This window comes from Manduca sexta, chromosome 10, assembly GCF_014839805.1.
Source record: "Manduca sexta isolate Smith_Timp_Sample1 chromosome 10, JHU_Msex_v1.0, whole genome shotgun sequence".
Classification (NCBI taxonomy): domain Eukaryota; kingdom Metazoa; phylum Arthropoda; class Insecta; order Lepidoptera; family Sphingidae; genus Manduca; species Manduca sexta.
The window spans coordinates 12,492,850-12,512,675 of record NC_051124.1 but is presented as its reverse complement, the minus strand read 5'-3'; the positions used below and the strand labels follow the sequence as shown (position 1 = coordinate 12,512,675).

Here is a 19,826-nt window from a genome sequence, read left to right as displayed (position 1 = left end):
GGAATGATGTATGAAGTTCCTTGTCCTACGCACTCGATCCGTCATTTGTCAAGGAAAATAAATACTACGGGATATTTTGGCGGGAAACGGCTGATTTCTTTGGATCGTATTTTGAATTGTAAGAATGTTGTAATGCGTTTTTATGGGGGAGATAGAGAAAGTGGGTCACTTGGTGGTATGTTATGGCCGAAAGAATTATGAGATTGTAAGGAAATAAATATTGGGAAGGAATAAAGAGTGGACATTGGGAAGATATCATATAAACAAATTTGCGTTCTTGCGATGGTTACTTAATCTTAAGTGAGATAGCAAAACACAAATTTAAAATATTTCTCTGACAAATTTCGCTGACAAATTGGTATGAATCCATTGAATTTGTCAGCGACATTAAACACCTACAGTTAGCTGACAATGAAACAATGGTCAGTTTTGATGTCCAGTCTCTCTTCACGAGCTTACCATTACAAGATTGCATCAAAATTGTGTCTAAGAAGTTAGTAGATAATAACATACCTGTGGAATATGCAGAACTACTCCAACACTGCCTTACATCTGGCTATATGTTGTGGAATGATCAGTTCTATGTACAAGTAGAGGGTGTAGCGATGGGCTCCCCTGTATCTCCGGTAGTCGCCGATATATTCATGGAGGACTTCGAGGAGACAGCCCTGACAACATCACCGGTCTCTCCAAGGTTTTACAAACGGTACGTAGATGATACTTTCACAATTTTACCATCGGACAAAGTATCTGCATTTTTAAATCACCTTAACTCCATCAATAATAAAATCCAATTCACTATGGAGTTAGAACACAACAAATCTCTTGCTTTCTTGGATGTTTTAGTCATTCGTAATCCTGATCAGACCTTAAGTCATACTGTGTATCGGAAACAGACCCATACTGATAAATATCTGAACGGTGAATCTCACCACCATCCAAAACAGTTAGCTACCGTGGGCAAATCATTGTTTCCAGAGAGCACGAGGAATCTGTGACGAGAAACACCTGGCCGCTGAGCTACAACATGTCAAGCAAGTACTGCGAGACAACAAGCTCCAAATTCCACGCCGCCGTCACAGAGACCGAGTGAAACCAGCCACAGTTGAACGTGTTCCGGTTGTACTACCATATGTGAGAGGAGTCACCGACAAGATTGGCTACATCCTGAAGCGTGCTTCAATAAAAACCTATTTCAAGCCGCCTAAGAAGATTAGTCAATTTTTACCACCTGTCAAGTGCCATATACCTCTGCAAGAACCGGGTGTATACAAGATAGACTGCAACTGTGGCCTCTCTTATATAGGACAAACAAAAGAAATATAGGGACCCGCGTAAAAGAACATATAGCTGACGTGAAACACCGACGCTCTACGAAGTCTGCAGTCGCTGAACATTCTGAAGGAGGCTCCAATCATTATTTGCGATTAGACAAGCCACAAATCCTTGCCAAAGAACACCGATTCCTGCCTAGGATGATTCGCGAGGCTATTGAAATTAAAAAACACCCAAATTTCAATAGGGAAGATGGTTGGAAGCTTGCACAAGCCTGGGATCCTGTTCTACATTTAATTAAATCGGATCCCAAAAGACCGGCTGCCAGACCTCAAGACACTGTGAGCTCATTCTGCGTAGATCGGACCGTCAACAGATAAAATTTTAAAAAAAGTTGTATATTTGAAAAATGTAGGTAGATATTGTAACTTTGACTTTACGGATGAACAACACCTCAGTCCCCCCCGTGACCATGAAGGCTGCAAAGTCTTCGAAACGTCGGGAGAAAATATTAATATATTAAAGAAACCGCGATAAAATCCGTTTAAATAGTTTTTAGTTTTTATTTCAATGTCTAACATTCGCGTAAACATAAGAAATCATTTTACATTAAGGCTGTTTAAGAAACTATAGCTGGCTATTTGCCTGAAATTCAGTTCATCTGCCAAAGTAATTAAGCTAAAAATCAAGTCTCGGTTGTTTTTCCTACACAATGTTTACCACGTTCAGCCTCCAGTGGCTACAGATTAAATCCTCCATAAAACCAAATACGTACTCCTTAGTATATGGCAACCTAATTTATGAAAAGTATTTTAAATTTAGAATATTATTACTGTGTAGCGTACTATTTAAAGTCATAGTTTGCATACAGATTCTTTTTTTGAAATTAACTATGAGTCTGCCATTTTATTGTCTTGACTTATTGTATTTCCTTTCCAAGCGCTGTTACAGAAATAATATCGAAAGAAACTTAGGAATAGGAAAAGAAAATACCAAAAATATTCTACACAAAAACCCATTTCTTTCAGACAACTTTCAATCAAGAACTATGGAGGATGCATACGTATCACAATGCGGCACCACGTCGCTTTGATATCTGAGTTCGGTGCGGCGCGCGGCGGCGATAAGAAATGAAAGCAGTGTCGGCGAGCTTCCCTGTTTTCTTGTCAACTGACATATTGCTACGACGTGTAGATGACTCTTCATCTTAGTTTTTTTTATTGGTTGTGAATTGGTTTTCTATTTTTAAACATGATGGTTGATAGGTTAAAATATTAGTGCAAAAGGTTTACCAAGCTCATTACATTCCTTTCTTGATAAGCAAATCATCTATCGTTTCATCGACCTATAGGATCTTTCAATGTTTTTAAAATAGACCTTAAGGTTATAGCTTAAGGTCCATTTTTCATACATTTTGTTTCACCTTTAATCTGGGTAACTAAACAAGTACCGACAAGTAATGAATTTAAATTCACGTCTAGTTAGTGATTAGTTCTCGCAGTTGAAAGAAAAACGTAAAAATAATTAATATGCATGGATATTTCGGCCTTTAAAATTTCGTCGTATTAAATTTTAAAGGCCGAAAAACAAAAACCGTGAAACAAAATGTATGAAAAATGGACCTTAAGCTATAACCTTAAAAGAAAATCATGGAATTATAATTGAAACTTTCAATCATTTAAATTTTCACTACTATAGGCATTAAATTCAACTTTTCAACAAGTAATTTTTTTCATACAGGCACGTCAAAGTAATTCAACTGCACCAGATTGTAAATGGAGTGGAGTGTAATAGAATGTCGACTGACGAGAGATGATTACTCCTTGACAGTCGACATATTTATTCCGTCCTGGGGCCTTATTCTCTATCCCGCACGTTATTGTGACAGTGTGTAACAAGCACGTAACACAACGCATCATGTTTAGGACTATAGAAATTTGGCTTACAGAATACTATTCCACGCACATTTCTCGAAGATAACATGACACAGCCGCGTTACGCGTTTACACTATCATACAGAATAAGGGCCCTGTTGGAGACGGATATATACAGGCTGTTCCCGGAACGCGACACACTTACGTAGGCCACTATGACGGGTTTTAATACCTTGTGTACGGCGGTCGCTATCTGGACGAATATAAAATATTATACTATCACCAGAAGCAGTTCAAAAGTTCTAAACAATCCCGTAGACAAAGATAAGTGTTTGGTATCCGTAAAATTAATTAAACACGTTGATATAGTAGCGAGGCCGGGGCACATTAGTAAATACGCAAACCGAATTACGAACTGAACTGATCCGCTCTGGTACTTTATTAAATTGAAAGTTTACAATGGCCTTTGAAACACATTTTACGCAGAATTGCTTTCATGCTTAAAATTATTAAGTTTCGCTCTGTTTTTATTGCATTTAGTGTTTGATTTAACGTGGTAGCTGCAAATATGGTGCGGTGGAGGGTGTTTTTGCTTTTAAGAACCAAAGATGTTGAACATAGTTTTTACATGACTGTGGTTTTTACTTAAACATTTTTAATCAATAAACAATTTTATCAGACTTTTAAGCTCATATGTAAATAAGCAAGTACCTCATCCAATGAATACGATTATATGTGATATACAGAAAAAATCCACAATACTAGTAGACTTATGGATAATAGCGACCTTAGCAAGGGAAGGGCAGAAGGCGAACTGGGCTATGGATTCGCTAGATGTCCTCAAAGGAGAGGAATAAGGATTAGAGATGGGAATGGTAGGTTCCAGAAACTCTAAATCAATCTTCGATCAAACCCAGAATTTCATAGATAACAGGTCTAATAAAAATATGACTAATGAGCCGTTACATAATATTTGTTATAACCAAATGGAGCTTTAATGCTCATTAAGTTTGTTAAGTAGCCAGCTTAGTGATGGAATATTTAAGTTCCATTTAAAGTTTATGGCTTCATTTGCGATCGGCGCCATTATGGGCGACAGATGGGACGTATTAGAATATAATAAACCTTAATACATAATTTAGAACACTTATTTGCCACAGACTGCTAATATTATAAACCTAACTTAGACAAAAATAAAATGTTGATATAATAAAAATTTGTCGTAAACCAAAACAAAATCGGTAAAATTAATTGTCATATACTTATATTTATTTATAATACTTTACATTATATAGGTGGACTTAATGCCAAGGGAATTCACTCCCAGCTAACCTTAAGGGTTTTTTGTGGTGCTTTTCCTTCGACATTTTTTTATAAATTAAAAATGCAAAAAATCTCGGTTTTTTTTAATGCTGATAGGTTTACACAGGTCAATTGGCGCTAAGTGATTAACTTGTGAGCAAAGCCGCCGATCTTCACGGAAGAGGATGAAGTATTAGTTTTACCTAAGTTAGTTGTCAATTGTAATTGTGCCATATGCCTCCAACGCATCCTTGAATACTTCGGAGATGTTATGAGGAAAGGCGGCGAAAATTTGGAGAGACTTGTCATCGTTGGCAATATCGAAGGCAAACGTTAGACCGAGCACCAATGGACCGACCAGATTAAAGACTCGACTGACACCAAGCTCCACAAATTAGTTGAAGATGCGATGAACAGAAACCGGTGGAGACAAATAATTCGCTCTAAATACGGTACACCCAATGATGATCACGACCTCAGTCATGAGGGACCGACTGTAGAGAGAGAGTTGTCAATTATGCAAACGTTGTCCGTTCTTAAGGTCCGTGTGTCCGCATCACAGAGGGGATCCATTAACTTTATTTGCCAACATCGGAGGCGAAACTGAAAGAGGTCAGATATATGGCCGATTGGAATGATGTATTGTTGTCAGATTTATTTCGGCAACATTTACTATATTAACCGCAATCTATTGATTCGCCAGATGGCTTATTGTGAGATGTGATCAAGATGTTTGCTTTGTTGATTGTGTTCTTTTGTTTTGGGAGATATTGTATGCAGAAATGTGTATTTGTTATACCAGTGCTTACCCCTTCACCGCTACAACTTATGTAGGTACGTAAGCCGTTTTTTAAAGCTCGTATTTACTTAATATCAACTCGTATTTTGGTGCAATTTTCATAATTATTAAGGCTATTTCCTACAGAAAGTTATTTTTATCTATTCATATTAAGGGTATTAAGATTTTAGAAAGGATAATTTATTTATGATGTTTTAACTTGATAACTGGTTGCAAGCCGAAGTCCACTAGACTTTTCAACTATTCAAAATATTATTCTTTTCAAAAACCGTTCGTAAACCCTTTTGTCGAAGCAAAAGCCATCAGAGACTGCAAGTTTCCATTTGAAAATTCCGTAAACCGGGATATATCGATGCATAGGCCTGCACGGCTGCCGGCTTTTTGAGGCGGATTTTTTAGAATACGATTTAATAATGCCGATCCAGGACTCGTTACTGAGAGATTTGTTATAGATATATACGGTGAAATGTTATTGCATGTGGCAGTGTATACTTGTATAGTAATATTATGTGTGGTGGTAGGTCTCTCATATGTGAGTGTCCGCCTGGGTAGGTAACAATGTCTATTTCTGCCGCCAAGCAGCAGTGTGTAGTCACTGTTGTGTTCCGGTTTGAAGGATATTGTAGCCAGTGTAACTACTGGACATAATAAGACGTAACATCTCACGTTTCAGGATGGCGAGCGAAGTGGAATACCAAACAATACTTTGTAATTCAAGGTGTTGGATGGTGTTTCTGCTGTTTATGGGCGGTCGTATCGATTATCATCGTTTCGTCATACAAAGCAATAAAAAAAACGTGTGAAGTGGTTTTTATACCTTTGAATACAAAGTATGCCCAGATGTTAGAACTTATATTGTACTGGCCAAAAAAGAAAGAAATAATAATAGATGCGGCTTGCGGGTAAGATGCATGTTGAATATTCTATAACTAAACTTCGTTATTCATTGTTTCGAGATTTGAATTTCGAATACTGATTTACATAACTTGAGATCATCTTTCTAAAATCGAACGAACCAAATATTGAGTAACCTTTATCTCGAATATATCAAATACTCCTTTTTAATTTATTCATAGCCATGGATACATATCTTTTAGCTGGAAACTTAATAATATCACATATTACATTGATATATGAACATGAACTAACAATTTATCCGTAAAATTTACACAAAAGGGCATTCAAGTATAATCTATACATAAAAAATACACTTAAATTACTACAATTTAAATCACTTGTTGCCAACAAATTAAACATGATTGCCGCATAATTAATTTGTTTTGTTACATCCATTACGAATGTAAACACGGTGGACATGGCCGGTGCGTTTATCAATTTAGCAACGTAATTAATTTGCTTTCGTTTATTGTATTAATTATTTCATAGTTTTAGCTTAATCGGAGATATAGTTTGCGACTTAATGGTAACAAAAATGCGTTTTTTTCCGGATATATTGAGTAATAAACTTTGTAATTTTTTGGTTTCTGAATTTTGGGTTTTTAGTTCATTTGGCGATGTAGTCAAGCATCATTAAGAGAAAGTTCTGGAATGTAGGTAATTGTTATAGAGTTAGGACCATATTACCACCATACTTTTAAGCCTGTCAGCTCACTTATGACCCCCTTATACAACGTTGGATTCACATATTTATACGTTCAATGCTGGTGGAAAGATATTTGTATCCAGCTAGATAGAGACCTCAAGATTAAACCCAACATAGTGGCTCAGTTTGTCACGTTTCACGTTCAGCCTGTGTATATCTGGTTTCACATAGGTCCGCATAATTGTGTCGAGGGGTAATCAAATCGTGTTGGACAATATATCTGCATCCTTGGATAGTAAGACTGCTAAGTACCATCAAGAGATGTGCGGTCAAAAAGTAACCCATTTTTTTCCCGTTTATAATAAAAATACAGTAGTCTGTGAATTTCAGTCGTTGAAAAGGGCGTCAATATTTGAATGTTCGGTTATTTTTGGCATGATGCCGGCGGATTTTAATAATGCAGGGGAGGGTTCTGGTTCAATTTGCTTACACGTAAGCTAAATGAAAAGGTGTCTTATTGAAATGTGTATTTGTTTTATAAAGACTTAAATACGTATTGAATACATATTGATTGCACAAATGTTTAAATGCCATCGCTTCTGAGGTATATGGTTATCAAAATGACTAATCAGTTTGGGATTATTGTAAATCAAATAATTTGACGTAGATATATGTCAATTTTACATTGCTTTAATAAATAAAACCACATATTTGACTTTACTGCTAACATTGTGCTAAAAATCAGCCACGAGTAATGAAATTTTTTTAGTAACAAATCCAAGTTTTTGTTTTCTGATTTCTTGTCATTTTGTCATTTAGTGCGAATATGGTCAGTGCATTAATGTATTTTTGACTGAAAGTATAATGTTGCAGACTAATCCTCTTAGACTAAAAGTAGTGGATTTAAAGCGTGTAAAATTAAAGTAACTTTTTATTGATTTGTATTATGTTCAAAACTTACACTATTTTATTTTACATCTACGGTTCGAGAAATTTATCTCTTTTAGCCTTAGTTTTAGACATAACAAACTAGACCCGAAAATGGAAATAGCTTCTGAAATGATTTTTCGACCCAACTTGTCGATTTGATAGCTACCAAAACGATATGAATGGCAGGTTGTAAGAGAAACAGAACTCCACAAATGTTTGGGAACGGATGAGAGTGAAATTCTAAAAGCATGACAAGCCAGTTGGGAAGGCCGACGATGTTTAAATAGAGTTCGATTATCTATCTTCTATCTATATATATATATAAAAATGATCCCTATTTCCCTTGGACAGGCCATCACACGTGAACGGCTGGACCGATTTCACAATTTTTTGTTGTTGTGTTTGTTATTGTCGGGAGAAGGTTCTTATGAAAGAAAAAATTGAAAAATTGCGTGGAAAATTAAAAAATTTAAGAAAACTTAACGAAAATCTTAATTTTATATAACTGTTAACTGTTTGAAATAATTGTCAGTGATTGACAGAATGCGCCCTGCAAATTCATAGTTAAGACGGAACAACGTCAGTCGGGTCAGCTAGTTGTAAGTATAAAACGGCAGATTGTCGAACCGATTATTGGGCGTGGTCGGTCTCATCTCGTGCAATTCTTCGACAAGTCGCTCTTTAAAGGTTAAGTACGCAAATTGTGAGATAGTCGGGTGTTATTCTGATGCGCTCTACGGTTCGGAGCTATCTTCAAAATTACGCCATATCTGTCGTAAGAGAACTACTGCATAAGGCTTTGATTGGTTGTGAGATGAGCGGTAGAGGGCTGTTCTACTCGACAAGGCGACCACGAAACAGACGGCAATGCGGCTGCCTGGTGTCCTGCTATAGCAGTGAAACCATTAACGCTCCAATGGAGAGTTTTCCCGCGAGAAAAAAGACCTTATTCTTGTGAATATCGATAGTCAGAATGTCTTCTTTAGATCTACAGTGTCCTTACCGTCTGTTTTAAATAAGTAATAACTTACCTTCAGCGGAATCGGCTAAGGCAACAACGCAGAGCGCCACAAACGCCGTGCCCCACGGAGCTAGTCTCATCTGAAACAAAACACAATCAATGAATAAAATATTTTAATATATTTGATATTAAGGGCTACAAAATGTAAAATGTGAGTACTCGAATCTTATGAGTTGTATTGTAATTATAATTAATGTAAGGAATAATTAAAACGTCGTTAAACCTTTTTTCGTTATTAATGGATTAATCACAACATTGCAGATAGGTAAGTAAATAAATAAAGTTTTATTAGGTTCCATAAAGATAATTCTATAAGGTCAGAATGTATAGGTACAGAAAGTCGTAGATTTTTAAGACATTAAATATTTTTTAAAAAAAAAAGTTGGAAGAAGGGAGAAACGGGTATCAAAACGTAATCTTACTTCTTACTAATATAAATGCGAAATGTTGTGGAAATGTTTGGATGTTTGTTAGAAGTAAAAGCAGGAATGACTTAACAGATTTGGATTAAATTTGACGCACGGATAGACCACGTCCTGGATTACCACATGGGCTACTTTTGTCGCAGTAGGTGAATTCCCATGGGAAATAATGGAGTATTTAATCAGATTTTTAATAGTGGCATTTGGTATTATAATCGCCACAGCGTTTTAGGAACATTTGAAACGAGAAAGCCTGAACACTCTGAAGCCGCGAGCAACGCCTAGTTCATATTAAAGTTTTAATTATTCCGAGAGTTAAAAAACAATTACTGTATAATTGTTTTAAGTTTTAATTGTATCATGAAACAGTTTGTTATTTATCTTTTACTTTAGTTTCGGTAACAAATGGTTTCTGTTAACTTGGCTGTAGTTATTAATTATGATAGCAAAGTTAAAAAAACGTCACGTGGATTGAGATATATTTTATTTAGAAACAAATTATTAACAAAATAAAGGCTATTTTAAAATGAATGGAAGAGCCGGTAGGGGTCTATCGCACCGAACCTTCGAATGTCAGATATCTGTCATTCTCAGGTCAGGTAAAAAGTACCCTGAACCGGAATGCATGAAAAGATTGATGAAGGTGGAGGAAGCGAGAGAAGTAAGCCAGAATCGTGCAAAGTGGCAGTCCATGGTCTCTGCCTAACCCTATGGGATAGGGGCATGATAATGTGTATGTATGTATGTAAAGGCTATTTTTCGCTTGCACAATGATATGCTTATCGACATTCTTACAATGGTTTACATTTCCTATTTAGTAAGTTGCAGTTACTCATAAAGAGTACTTCCACATGCATTCTTTTCGAAGGGGTAGACAGAGACGCAACTGGTACACTCACTTTACGCCTACCCATAATGTTATTGGGGGCCTATTGTCATATCGAGTACAAATTGCAGACTGCGGGCTGATACCAAGTACAAAACTTTGCCCGATCCGGGTATCAAACCCGAGACATTAGCACCGTAGTCGTAGTAATACTACTACGAGCAGGCAGTCTAATAGTTATATTATTCTAGACACGTTTTTATTTAAGTACCAAAAATAAACGTCGCTCCAGTTTATTTAAAATACTCTTTAGATATTAACTAGAGTAGCGGAGGGCACTATTGTTCGGTAAGCGACCCGAACTTATTAATTGACTTAGTTTGCCTTAAAAGGGCACTAAAACCGGGACGATATTCCAAAAATTCGAAACTACGATGTCGTAAAAGTGGAGAACGGAATAACTACTGTTTAAAAATAAATTACCGATATTGTAAAAAGGAAAGTAAAAGAAGGTTTATGCTGGTAGATGTATTTTATATTCGCCCGGGTATCGATCACTGTACACAAGGTGTTAAAACCCGCCATAGTGGCCCACGTAAGTGTCGCGTTCCGGGATCAGCCTGTGTATATCCGGTTTCAACAGGCCGGCATAATTGTGTCAACAGTCGTGGGGTAATCATCTCTTGTAAGTCAACATTCTATTGGACTCCACTCCAGTGACCATTAGGTGAAGTGGGGTCAATTTCCCGTGCTCGTTCAAAAAAAGAAGGTTAATATTTTAGGGAAATCATCTTGCCTGCTTTTTTGTCCTGTACTATAGAACTCAATATATTTACTTAATTATAAATGCTAATGTTTGGATGTTTGTTGGAAATAAGAACAAAATCTCTAAACGCACACCCTGTATAACTCAACGCTAAACGAAGCGGAACTGTCTCGAATGTTCCGAATAGCCCCGTTTAATTTTGATAGCACGTTCCAAACCTTTATTGCCATTAAAAGTTCAGCCTCCGGGAGAAATACTTGCCAATTTGTTGAAAGATTGTAATTTCGGGTATTCAATTATATCTTAAAATTTTAGAAATTATCATTGCCTAGCTTTTGCTTGGGGCTTCGCCTGTGTAAATAAGTTTTACTTATAAAGGGCCCGCTATATATTTCCCCGGGTTAAAAGCAGCCTTTGCAGCAGAATTAGTAGTCTTTGTCCTTCTTAGGGTCTCAAACTATCTCCTTACCAAATTACATCGAAATCCGGTTGGTTATTTGTAGTTTAAACCTCCATGTTTTAATTCCTTCGATAAAAAAAAATCGATAAACCGTCTGTTTTCTATGAAAACATATTTAATAACTACGCGTAGCCTTATTTAGAGGCTCTTAAAGTATTCAATCAAGCACGAATATTTGTATAATTATTTTTGGATTTCTAAATCCTTGTTACATACGCTTTAAATATTTAAGTAGCATTAAGTTATTGTTGTTTTAGTGTGGTTTATAATGACAATATCATCCCATTATTATATACTGCCCCAATGCTGGGCGCGGGACTCCTCTACTATTGAGAGGGATTAGGCCTTAGTCCAACACGCTGGCCTAGTGCGAATTGGTAGACTTCACATACTCTTAAAATTCCTATAGAGAACTTCTCAGGTATGCAGGTTTCTTCACGATGTTTTCCTTCACCGTTAAAGCAAGCTATAACTCGCAAAGAATGCACACATAACCTTTAGGAAAGTCAGAGGTGTGTGCTCTTGGGATTCGAACCTGCGGACATTCGTTTCGGCAGTTCATTCCACACCCAACTCGGCTATCGCATTGTGGTTTACGAATGCAATATTGAATAAGAGAAATGATATCAAAATGGAATAACTATAGTTTATGGCTTTCGTTTGATGTTGCTTTGAGGTGGGCTCGATTTGCAATACGTTGGTTTTAGGTTTGTAATATAATATTGAATAAATACTAGGCTATCATACTATGTCTATCGGAGTTTGGTGTTTACATGGTGTGCAATATTTTCATTTTATTACACACAAAATGGGTTATAATGGGGTACACATTGTATACAAAATAGCATAGTTTTTATAACATAATAAGAACCCAAAACTTGTGTTTCGGAATCAATATTAAATATTAACGAGAATAAAGGTTATCTGATCGTAACTATTAATGCTAACTTCAATGGATTATACCATTGTTAAGTTTAAAGTCATGTTTAAAATATTTTTGTGAAGTGGAATACAATATACAATAATTCATTCTACTGATTTATCGAATATAAAAAATCTTTTACGTCTTTAAGCCTATCGTTTCTCTAGGCCTGATAAGTGGTGATAGCCTAGTTGGGAGTGGAACAGAATGCCGAGACGAAAGTCTGCTGGTTCAAAACCAAACGCACCTCTGACTGATATAAACTTATGTGTGTATTCTTTGTTTATCGCTTTTTAATGGTAAAGGAAAACATCGTCAGAAAACCTGTATACCTGAGAAATTCTCTATAAGTATTTTAAGCGTATGTAAAGTATGCCAATCCGCATTAGACCAGCGTGTTGTAATTATACAGGGCTGATATTATTATACAAGTATCACATACATATGTTTGCATGTTATTATAAAGGCTATTACAGCTCATGTTAAATGCGGCGACCGGAACAATGCAGGTTTTAACTCCCACGAATCATTTATTAATTAGCTTTTTTACAAAGGTAAAAGTTTTACCCGTTACGGTTAGATTTGTACATTACGCTTGTTTGGATTTTGAAAATCGGCTCGTATTCTCAAAAATGAACGACATGTTTATCTATACTTATAATAAATCTGTAGAGAGGTCAATTCTGTACATGAAATATATTTCCAAAATAACTATCAGGGGGTGATTAGGGATCGATACTGATGCCAAAAATGCAATTAGTAAAATTTTTTGTCTGTCTGTCTGTATAACCGTTATAGAAACAAAAACTACTCGACGGATTTTAACGAAACTTGGTACAATGATTTTTCATACTCCTGAGCTGGTCATAGTATACTTTTCATCACGCTACAATTAATAGGAGCAGAGCAGTGAAGGGAAATGTTAGGAAAACGGGAGAAGTTCCTCCATTTTTTAAGCTTTCGTCGCGTGTGCAACCTTAATGGTTAAAGCTACATAGAAATTATGTATGATGGAAATGTGCTCCTTAAATTATATAAAAAATATCCCACGACAGCATATGTCTATCTTTTATGGTTGACTCACAGTAACACGTGTAACTCCCGATAGCTTTGCAGTTCGAAGCTTTCTCATTATATTTGTCTACTCTTACGTTTATAACACTCTCAGTCATCCCTAATTAAAAAAGTTTACATTATTAAATACTCCATAAAAAAGAATCATAGAAATCAGTATAGAAACACCAAAGTTATACATGAAATACGCTAATAATAAGCCATCACGCGTGAATACTGAATCATGCTATAAGGATTATTTTTGTATATATATAAGCTCGCGAACGCACAGGCAGGCGGCTTGCTTGGCACCTAGAGTGTACCTTATGTATAATCAAGAAGAAGTATTAAGAAGAAGAATTTTAAGAATTAAAAGCAAGAAGTTACACGCTGACGGAGTCGCGGGCACAGGTATTAACAATTATATTGTGCGGTTCCGTATTGCGATATTTTCAACAGTATTGTAGATTGACATATTATATTTCCCTACTAAAATACGAAAGTTATTCTGTCTGTTACATCAAAACCACTGAACCGTGAGGAAGGACATAGGCTACTTTGTTTTACGAAAAACGACGGAAATGCGGACGAAGTCGCGGACAACAGCTATGCTATATAAAATACCGAAGTCGTCATAGGTTTGCCTATAATATTAGAGGAGCTCCTTCGATATCACCAGGATCCCATCATCAGACCCTAACCGGACAATCGGACAATCGGACCACCTGCATACCACCATACATTAAAAAAACATTCCGACAAATTGAGCACCTCCTCCATTTTTGAAGTCCGAAATCCACGCGGGCGAAGCTGCGGGCGGAAGCTAGTGTACATAATAATTTTAGACGTCCATACCAACTAAAACCCCCGGTGATTTTCATCACTTAAGGGATGGCCCGAGGTATTGTTGGAATTTGGACGTCTGCGAGGTGGACAGAGGGCTTGATAAAGGCAGCAGGAACACGCTGGATGTGGGATAGTAACATTTATTTAAACTGAGATTAATGCTCATTCGTATAACTCTTGCAAAAGGTATTTGCAGACTTGCCACAAAAACACAAAGCTCACACAAACTTTCTATAAACAAAACTGTAAACAGTATCCCAAGACAAACCATAAACAATACGTTTTACTCCGCACGGCGGAATAAAAATGTCACGATAAAACTTTGGGCAAGTTCCCGGGCATAAACTACGGGAATTGCCGACAGGGGGCGCCGCAATCGGTAAACTACACAACTTGGTGATGCGGCAACTTACTCTGGATTGACGGGATACATCTGTCGGCTCCCACAGGGTGTAAAGATAGACCTTTACTTTTGCTGGAATTCTAGCTTCCGGTACTACTAAGGTTTGCACGAATACTGGCTAATCTGGGTAATAAAAATAGTAGCGGGTAAGTTATCATACTTCTTTATTCTCCTCCAAGGTTTTCATGCTTGCTTAATCCATGTTTGTAGTTTTATAAATCATCGAAGGCATAATTTGATAGGTGTGACCGCTTTTTCAATGCAATCGATAAAGCACGAGCATTTTTTTCTTGTGAAAGTACATTGTAGCCAATAGACCAAGGCATTATGAGATTTACAACTAGGCTGAGGAACTACTATAATTCGACATAGCATTTCATAATTTAATGTAGGTTTTTGTTGTTACCCTCATTCCGCAGCACCCTGTATAAAATATGATTAAAAAATTGTTTTACGCAAACACGCCGCTATTTGCTGAGTTAAAATAAATCACGCATCTATAATGATGGATTTATTGCAGCCACAGGAGCGGCAAATTGCGAAAACTTTTGTGATTAAATGCATTAAAATGAATTATGTTCAATTTAAAGTTACACAATATTAATTGGCCATTCAACGGCTTAAAACTTTGGGAAGCGCAGTTAGGACAGTGATATTAAAAAGTTGATTTGAATTTGGAATGCGTTCTAAGATCCAACTTCGACTGAAAAGTACAGAGTCATAAAATTTTTTAGAAATTTATTTCAAACGGATTTCTTTTCGGATATTATCCTATTCTTTTTTTGAAAATTAATAATCAGTCTTACGTATAAAAATTTCGCAAAGCAGATCCGCTGTAAGTCATAATCCGCCATCTTGTCTCTTAATAATGTTTAAACTAGGAATCCGGTGATGGTTTTGACAGCTATTTAAACAAATCTTAACCACCTTCTAACGCTAAAACAAGTTTATATAAACAAAACAAACATATAGAATTATTTGTTTACTTCAGACAAGTAAAACGAATGTCTTGCATCGCGGCAACTCTAGCGGGAAAGTAGTTAGCGCGCTTGGCTGGCTTTTGTAGTAGGTGCGGGTGCCCTCCGGGTTATGGTAATGTATTAAGACTTATGAGGCTAGGGGTCTGTTTGAGGGTATTGAGAGAGTTTATCAGTGTTGAAGAGAGATTTTCTAGATGTGATCTTGTATTTTGTATCGTCATACGTGTTGATATCCCCAATGTTACTTTCAAGTGATAGTCAGAAACTTTGTAAGAGACTTTTCCCGCCCTCACACCCGTCAGTGGCACGTATTTTATGCATGTGGCGAGTCTCAGGGGACAATGATTTGTCTTTATCCCGTAACGGAATTAATAAAATAGAAAGATGGGAGGAGTCGGAAATATTAATTGTCCACTTCCCTCCATAGCAATGCGGTTGACATAATCATGATCTAAGGAGGCGTTTAACCTCTAGATAAGCTCGGTGTGACAGTCAGTTTGAAGTGAACGGATAGAATGAATAAATAAACATACGTCATGCATTTATCTCTGACGGGGTATGCAGAGACTCAATCAGGGCACCCACTTTTCGCTAAGTGTGTTCCGTTCCATGATGTGATAGGGGGCGAGCCTATCACCATATCGGGAACAAATTCTAGACTACGGGCTGATACTGAGCAGAAAAAAACAAATATCATTGCCCGATCTGGACTTCGAACCCTAGACCTCGGTGCGTTGCCGTACTGCGCGTGCAGTACAACTACGTCATCGAGGTAGTCACGTTATGGATATAATGATTTTCATATATTTTAATAGTGATATGAAAGCTGATATAATTGTTCAAAACAATATCTACCATTCATATAAAACTATTTTTCGGATTTTATGGCGGTTTTTTTATATTAAAATTTTCTCCAGACGTTTCGAAGACTGCAACCCTCGTGGTAATGTACCATTCAGAATATGCATTTACAAAGTGTTAAATGAAATTGCGCTCTGACGTATATCTTACGTCTCGTAAGACGAAGTATTTACAATGTAAAATGTACTTTACACCAAAAAGTAGCGCTTGCTTCTCGCTATTTGTTCGTAGAAATATAAGGGTACATACACTGGCAAATTTTCACATTAGGAATAGAAACCAGTACATATATACTATATACTCTTTCTATGTTCTTTGTTCCATTGTTTCCATTTTTAATTTTCGTTTTAATATGTTGTCGTCTTGTCGTTATGAAGAATTGCCAATATTTCGCAAATGGTGAATGTTGTGATCGCCTTAAACAGGTGTTTATTTCTAAATATGTTTTTGGAACTCTTTTAATGTACCTAATATTGTAACAACTACTGGCTGTCAATACTGGCCTCAATTGCATTAATCACAGCTCTATAGTAAACTTAATTATAAGCAGGGATATCAAGCGCATCAAACAGAGAATTAAAATGCATTAACTGAGTTTAATTGCAAATAATTGTACTCGAAGCCGGTTCAGATTTCAGCGTGTCGCGTTAAAAGCAATCACTTACGAGAGAAGCCCGTGGCATGCACGGTATTTTAATATTTTTAAACCATATTTATAGGTTAAATTTTCAGATCAGGATTAAGTTGAAATGGGTAATCAGTGTAATCAGATTTTATGGCCCTGGAAATAAGGTTGAAGGCAGGAAATAAAATTAATGTATTATAATTAACAAACACAAAATATTAAAAAAATATCTTGCTGTTGTTCAATTATCGCTATTGTATTACACGTAATTGGGAGTAGAAGGTATAATATTTACGAGGTTACGAATGCTGGTGGTTGGATATATTTTATGTCATCCCGGATAGCGACTACCGTACACACGGTGTTCAAACCAACCATAGTGGCACATGTAAGTGTGTCGCATTCCGGGACCAGGCTGTGTATAAATGACTCCAGCAGGCCGGCATAATTGTGTCGACTATTGAACCCCACTCCACTTACCATCATGTGTAACGGGGTCATATTTGCCGTGCCCATAATAAAAAAAACACATTTAATTTTTCACCTTCCATAATAGTATTGCGGCAGTTTACAATTTACCAACGAGCTTTATTTGATTTGTTACTTGAAAGAAGTGGAAAACCATTTTTATTCTCTTTTTATGATGGAGCATTTTAATTAGCTTTAAATTACATTTACTCAATATTTGTAAGAGTTAAATAAATACATCGTAAGGCTGTACAGACCACGATTCCTTTGTCTATATTTCCCAACGAAAAAGAATTACAGAAACTCATGTCTCTTCCATACTTAAAACATCTTGCGAGTCTCGCTGCGGTCGAGTCCTTATGTCATGTACACGTGCCTTTACTTTTATTTTTAATTAAAAGTAACTCAGTAGAATGTGTTGAGAACTTCAGAATTTATTAATTAAATTTAATTACACCGTTTCTGATTAATGTTTGCGAGCGCGAATATAAGCTTCGGAATGATTTCGGTTTTAATTTATATGTACTTTGTATTTAATTTGATGAATGTATAGGAGTTGTACGTTCGCGTAATAGAGTGACTTATTTTTGACTTACCTTTAATTGAATAAAGGTCAGGTTAAGGTTAACCTGACTATGGATGATTATATTAATAACATTATAAAAGTATCTAAGGTGTTGAATACAATGTATTCACTTGTTTTTATTACCCAGTTTTGGGTCTGAATACCCGCAAACGAATGAGGTCCACGTAAAGTTAGTTTGGTCACATCTTTTTTTTGCGATATTACAAAATTGTTTCAGTTTTATCATAATATTGTTTAGATTGTTATTGCCTCTGCTCCTTTTAAATTCAAACATTGGGTTTGCTTTGTCTTCTTTAAAACTTGACAGCTCACAACTATAACTTGAAATGTTATTTGTGGAACGCGTTGTGGGGGTATATATTGTTTATTTTGTAAACTATGATTATGTATATCCATGTATGCTTCTATTTCCATTCCTTTATTTTAAAATAACATAAAAATTAAGGCATATAATCTTAGTAGTAGAGAAGCTCCATAATAGTGTGGTAAGGGGCTACTTTGGGGTCGCCACCCTTGCCCCACGGCCGCCATCTTGAAAATAAGGGTTGAAATGGTTTTTACGATGTATCTTTTAAACTATTTATCTGACAAAAAAAATGTATAAACATTTTTTGTTGCAAATTAAATTCTCTACAACTTTGGTCTTGTAACTTTTGTCGTAGAACTATAAATAAAAAGTTATAAGCGAAAATGTTAAGAAATTCAATGTTAAGCAATGTCCATTGCAACGTGATCAGAACGTGTGTTTATAAGGTTCATAATACTTTTTTGTACTCTCATTAATACCCAAATACCCAAGGGACTATTAGGGAACAAAAGAACATCTGCCTGCTATTATTATTATTATTTCTAACCTCTCTTATTGTAAGAATAGCTGATAATATTGTGTTGAAGTTGTAGTAAGTAAGTTATTTATTAGCATTTTGACTTTTAAAAGTCTTTTAAAAGTCAAAATGCTAATAAATGCTAAAAAAAAGTAGTTTTCACTAAAGTTAAAATCGTGTCTAAAATCATTCGAAATCGTCTTCACAATTAAAAACAGAATAAAATACATCCGCACGTACAGAAATATGTAGCACAACTAAAAGATATAAGTTGAACGACAACTTCAACATAATATTATCAGCTATTCTTACAACAGAGGTTAGAAATAATAATAATAATAGCAGGCAGATGTTCTTTTGTTCCCTAATGGTCCCTTGGGTATTTGGGTATTAATGAGAGTACAAAAAAAAGTATTATGAACCTTATAAACACACGTTCTGATGACGTTGCAATGGACATTGCTTAACATTGAATTTCTTAACATTTTCGCTCATAACTTTTTTTATTTATAGTTCTACGACAAAAGTTACTAGACCAAAGTTGTAGAGAATTTAATTTGCAACAAAAATGTTTATAATTTTTTGTCAGATAAATAGTTTAAGAAATACATCGTAAAAACCATTTCAACCCCTATTTTCAAGATGGCGGCCGTGGGACAAGGGTGGCGACCCCACAAACTTGGTTTTAGCTTTAGACTGACCCCCCCTACACTTCAAAAAAATAAAATTGCGTCCTCTAAAAAACGCAAGGTAAGGCCTAAAAATGTAACATTTCAATGGACTATTTATGTATTGCGCACACACTTGTACTGACACATATCTCCTGGCTGATTTTCTCTGAGACTGGCCACCATGGCCGAAATTCGACTAGGAGGGATTCGTTCCACAGGGCTGTTTTATTTAGGTGTTGTTCTGTTTATAAACAGGAGTGTTTAATATTAGTTGAACGAATTGCTAGTCTCGCCGCACCGCTGTAGCCTAGCGCACATTATTACTCCAGGAGCGAATCCTGCAGTACGAATGGGTAAGCCCCCCGTAAA

General features: G+C 36.1%; 1 protein-coding gene across 5 annotated transcripts in view; it reads right to left on the bottom strand.

Moving 5' to 3' along the window:
• The window catches only part of LOC115452261 (Ig-like and fibronectin type-III domain-containing protein 1), a 171,467-nt gene that overhangs the window by 36,258 nt on the left and 115,383 nt on the right, over positions 1-19,826 (bottom strand). For all 5 annotated transcript variants that reach the window (XM_037437328.1, XM_037437330.1, XM_037437331.1 and 2 more), the window contains one exon: positions 8,755-8,824. In XM_037437328.1, coding sequence (XP_037293225.1) covers positions 8,755-8,824 — 70 coding nt within the window. The remainder of the gene's footprint in view (positions 1-8,754; positions 8,825-19,826) is intronic.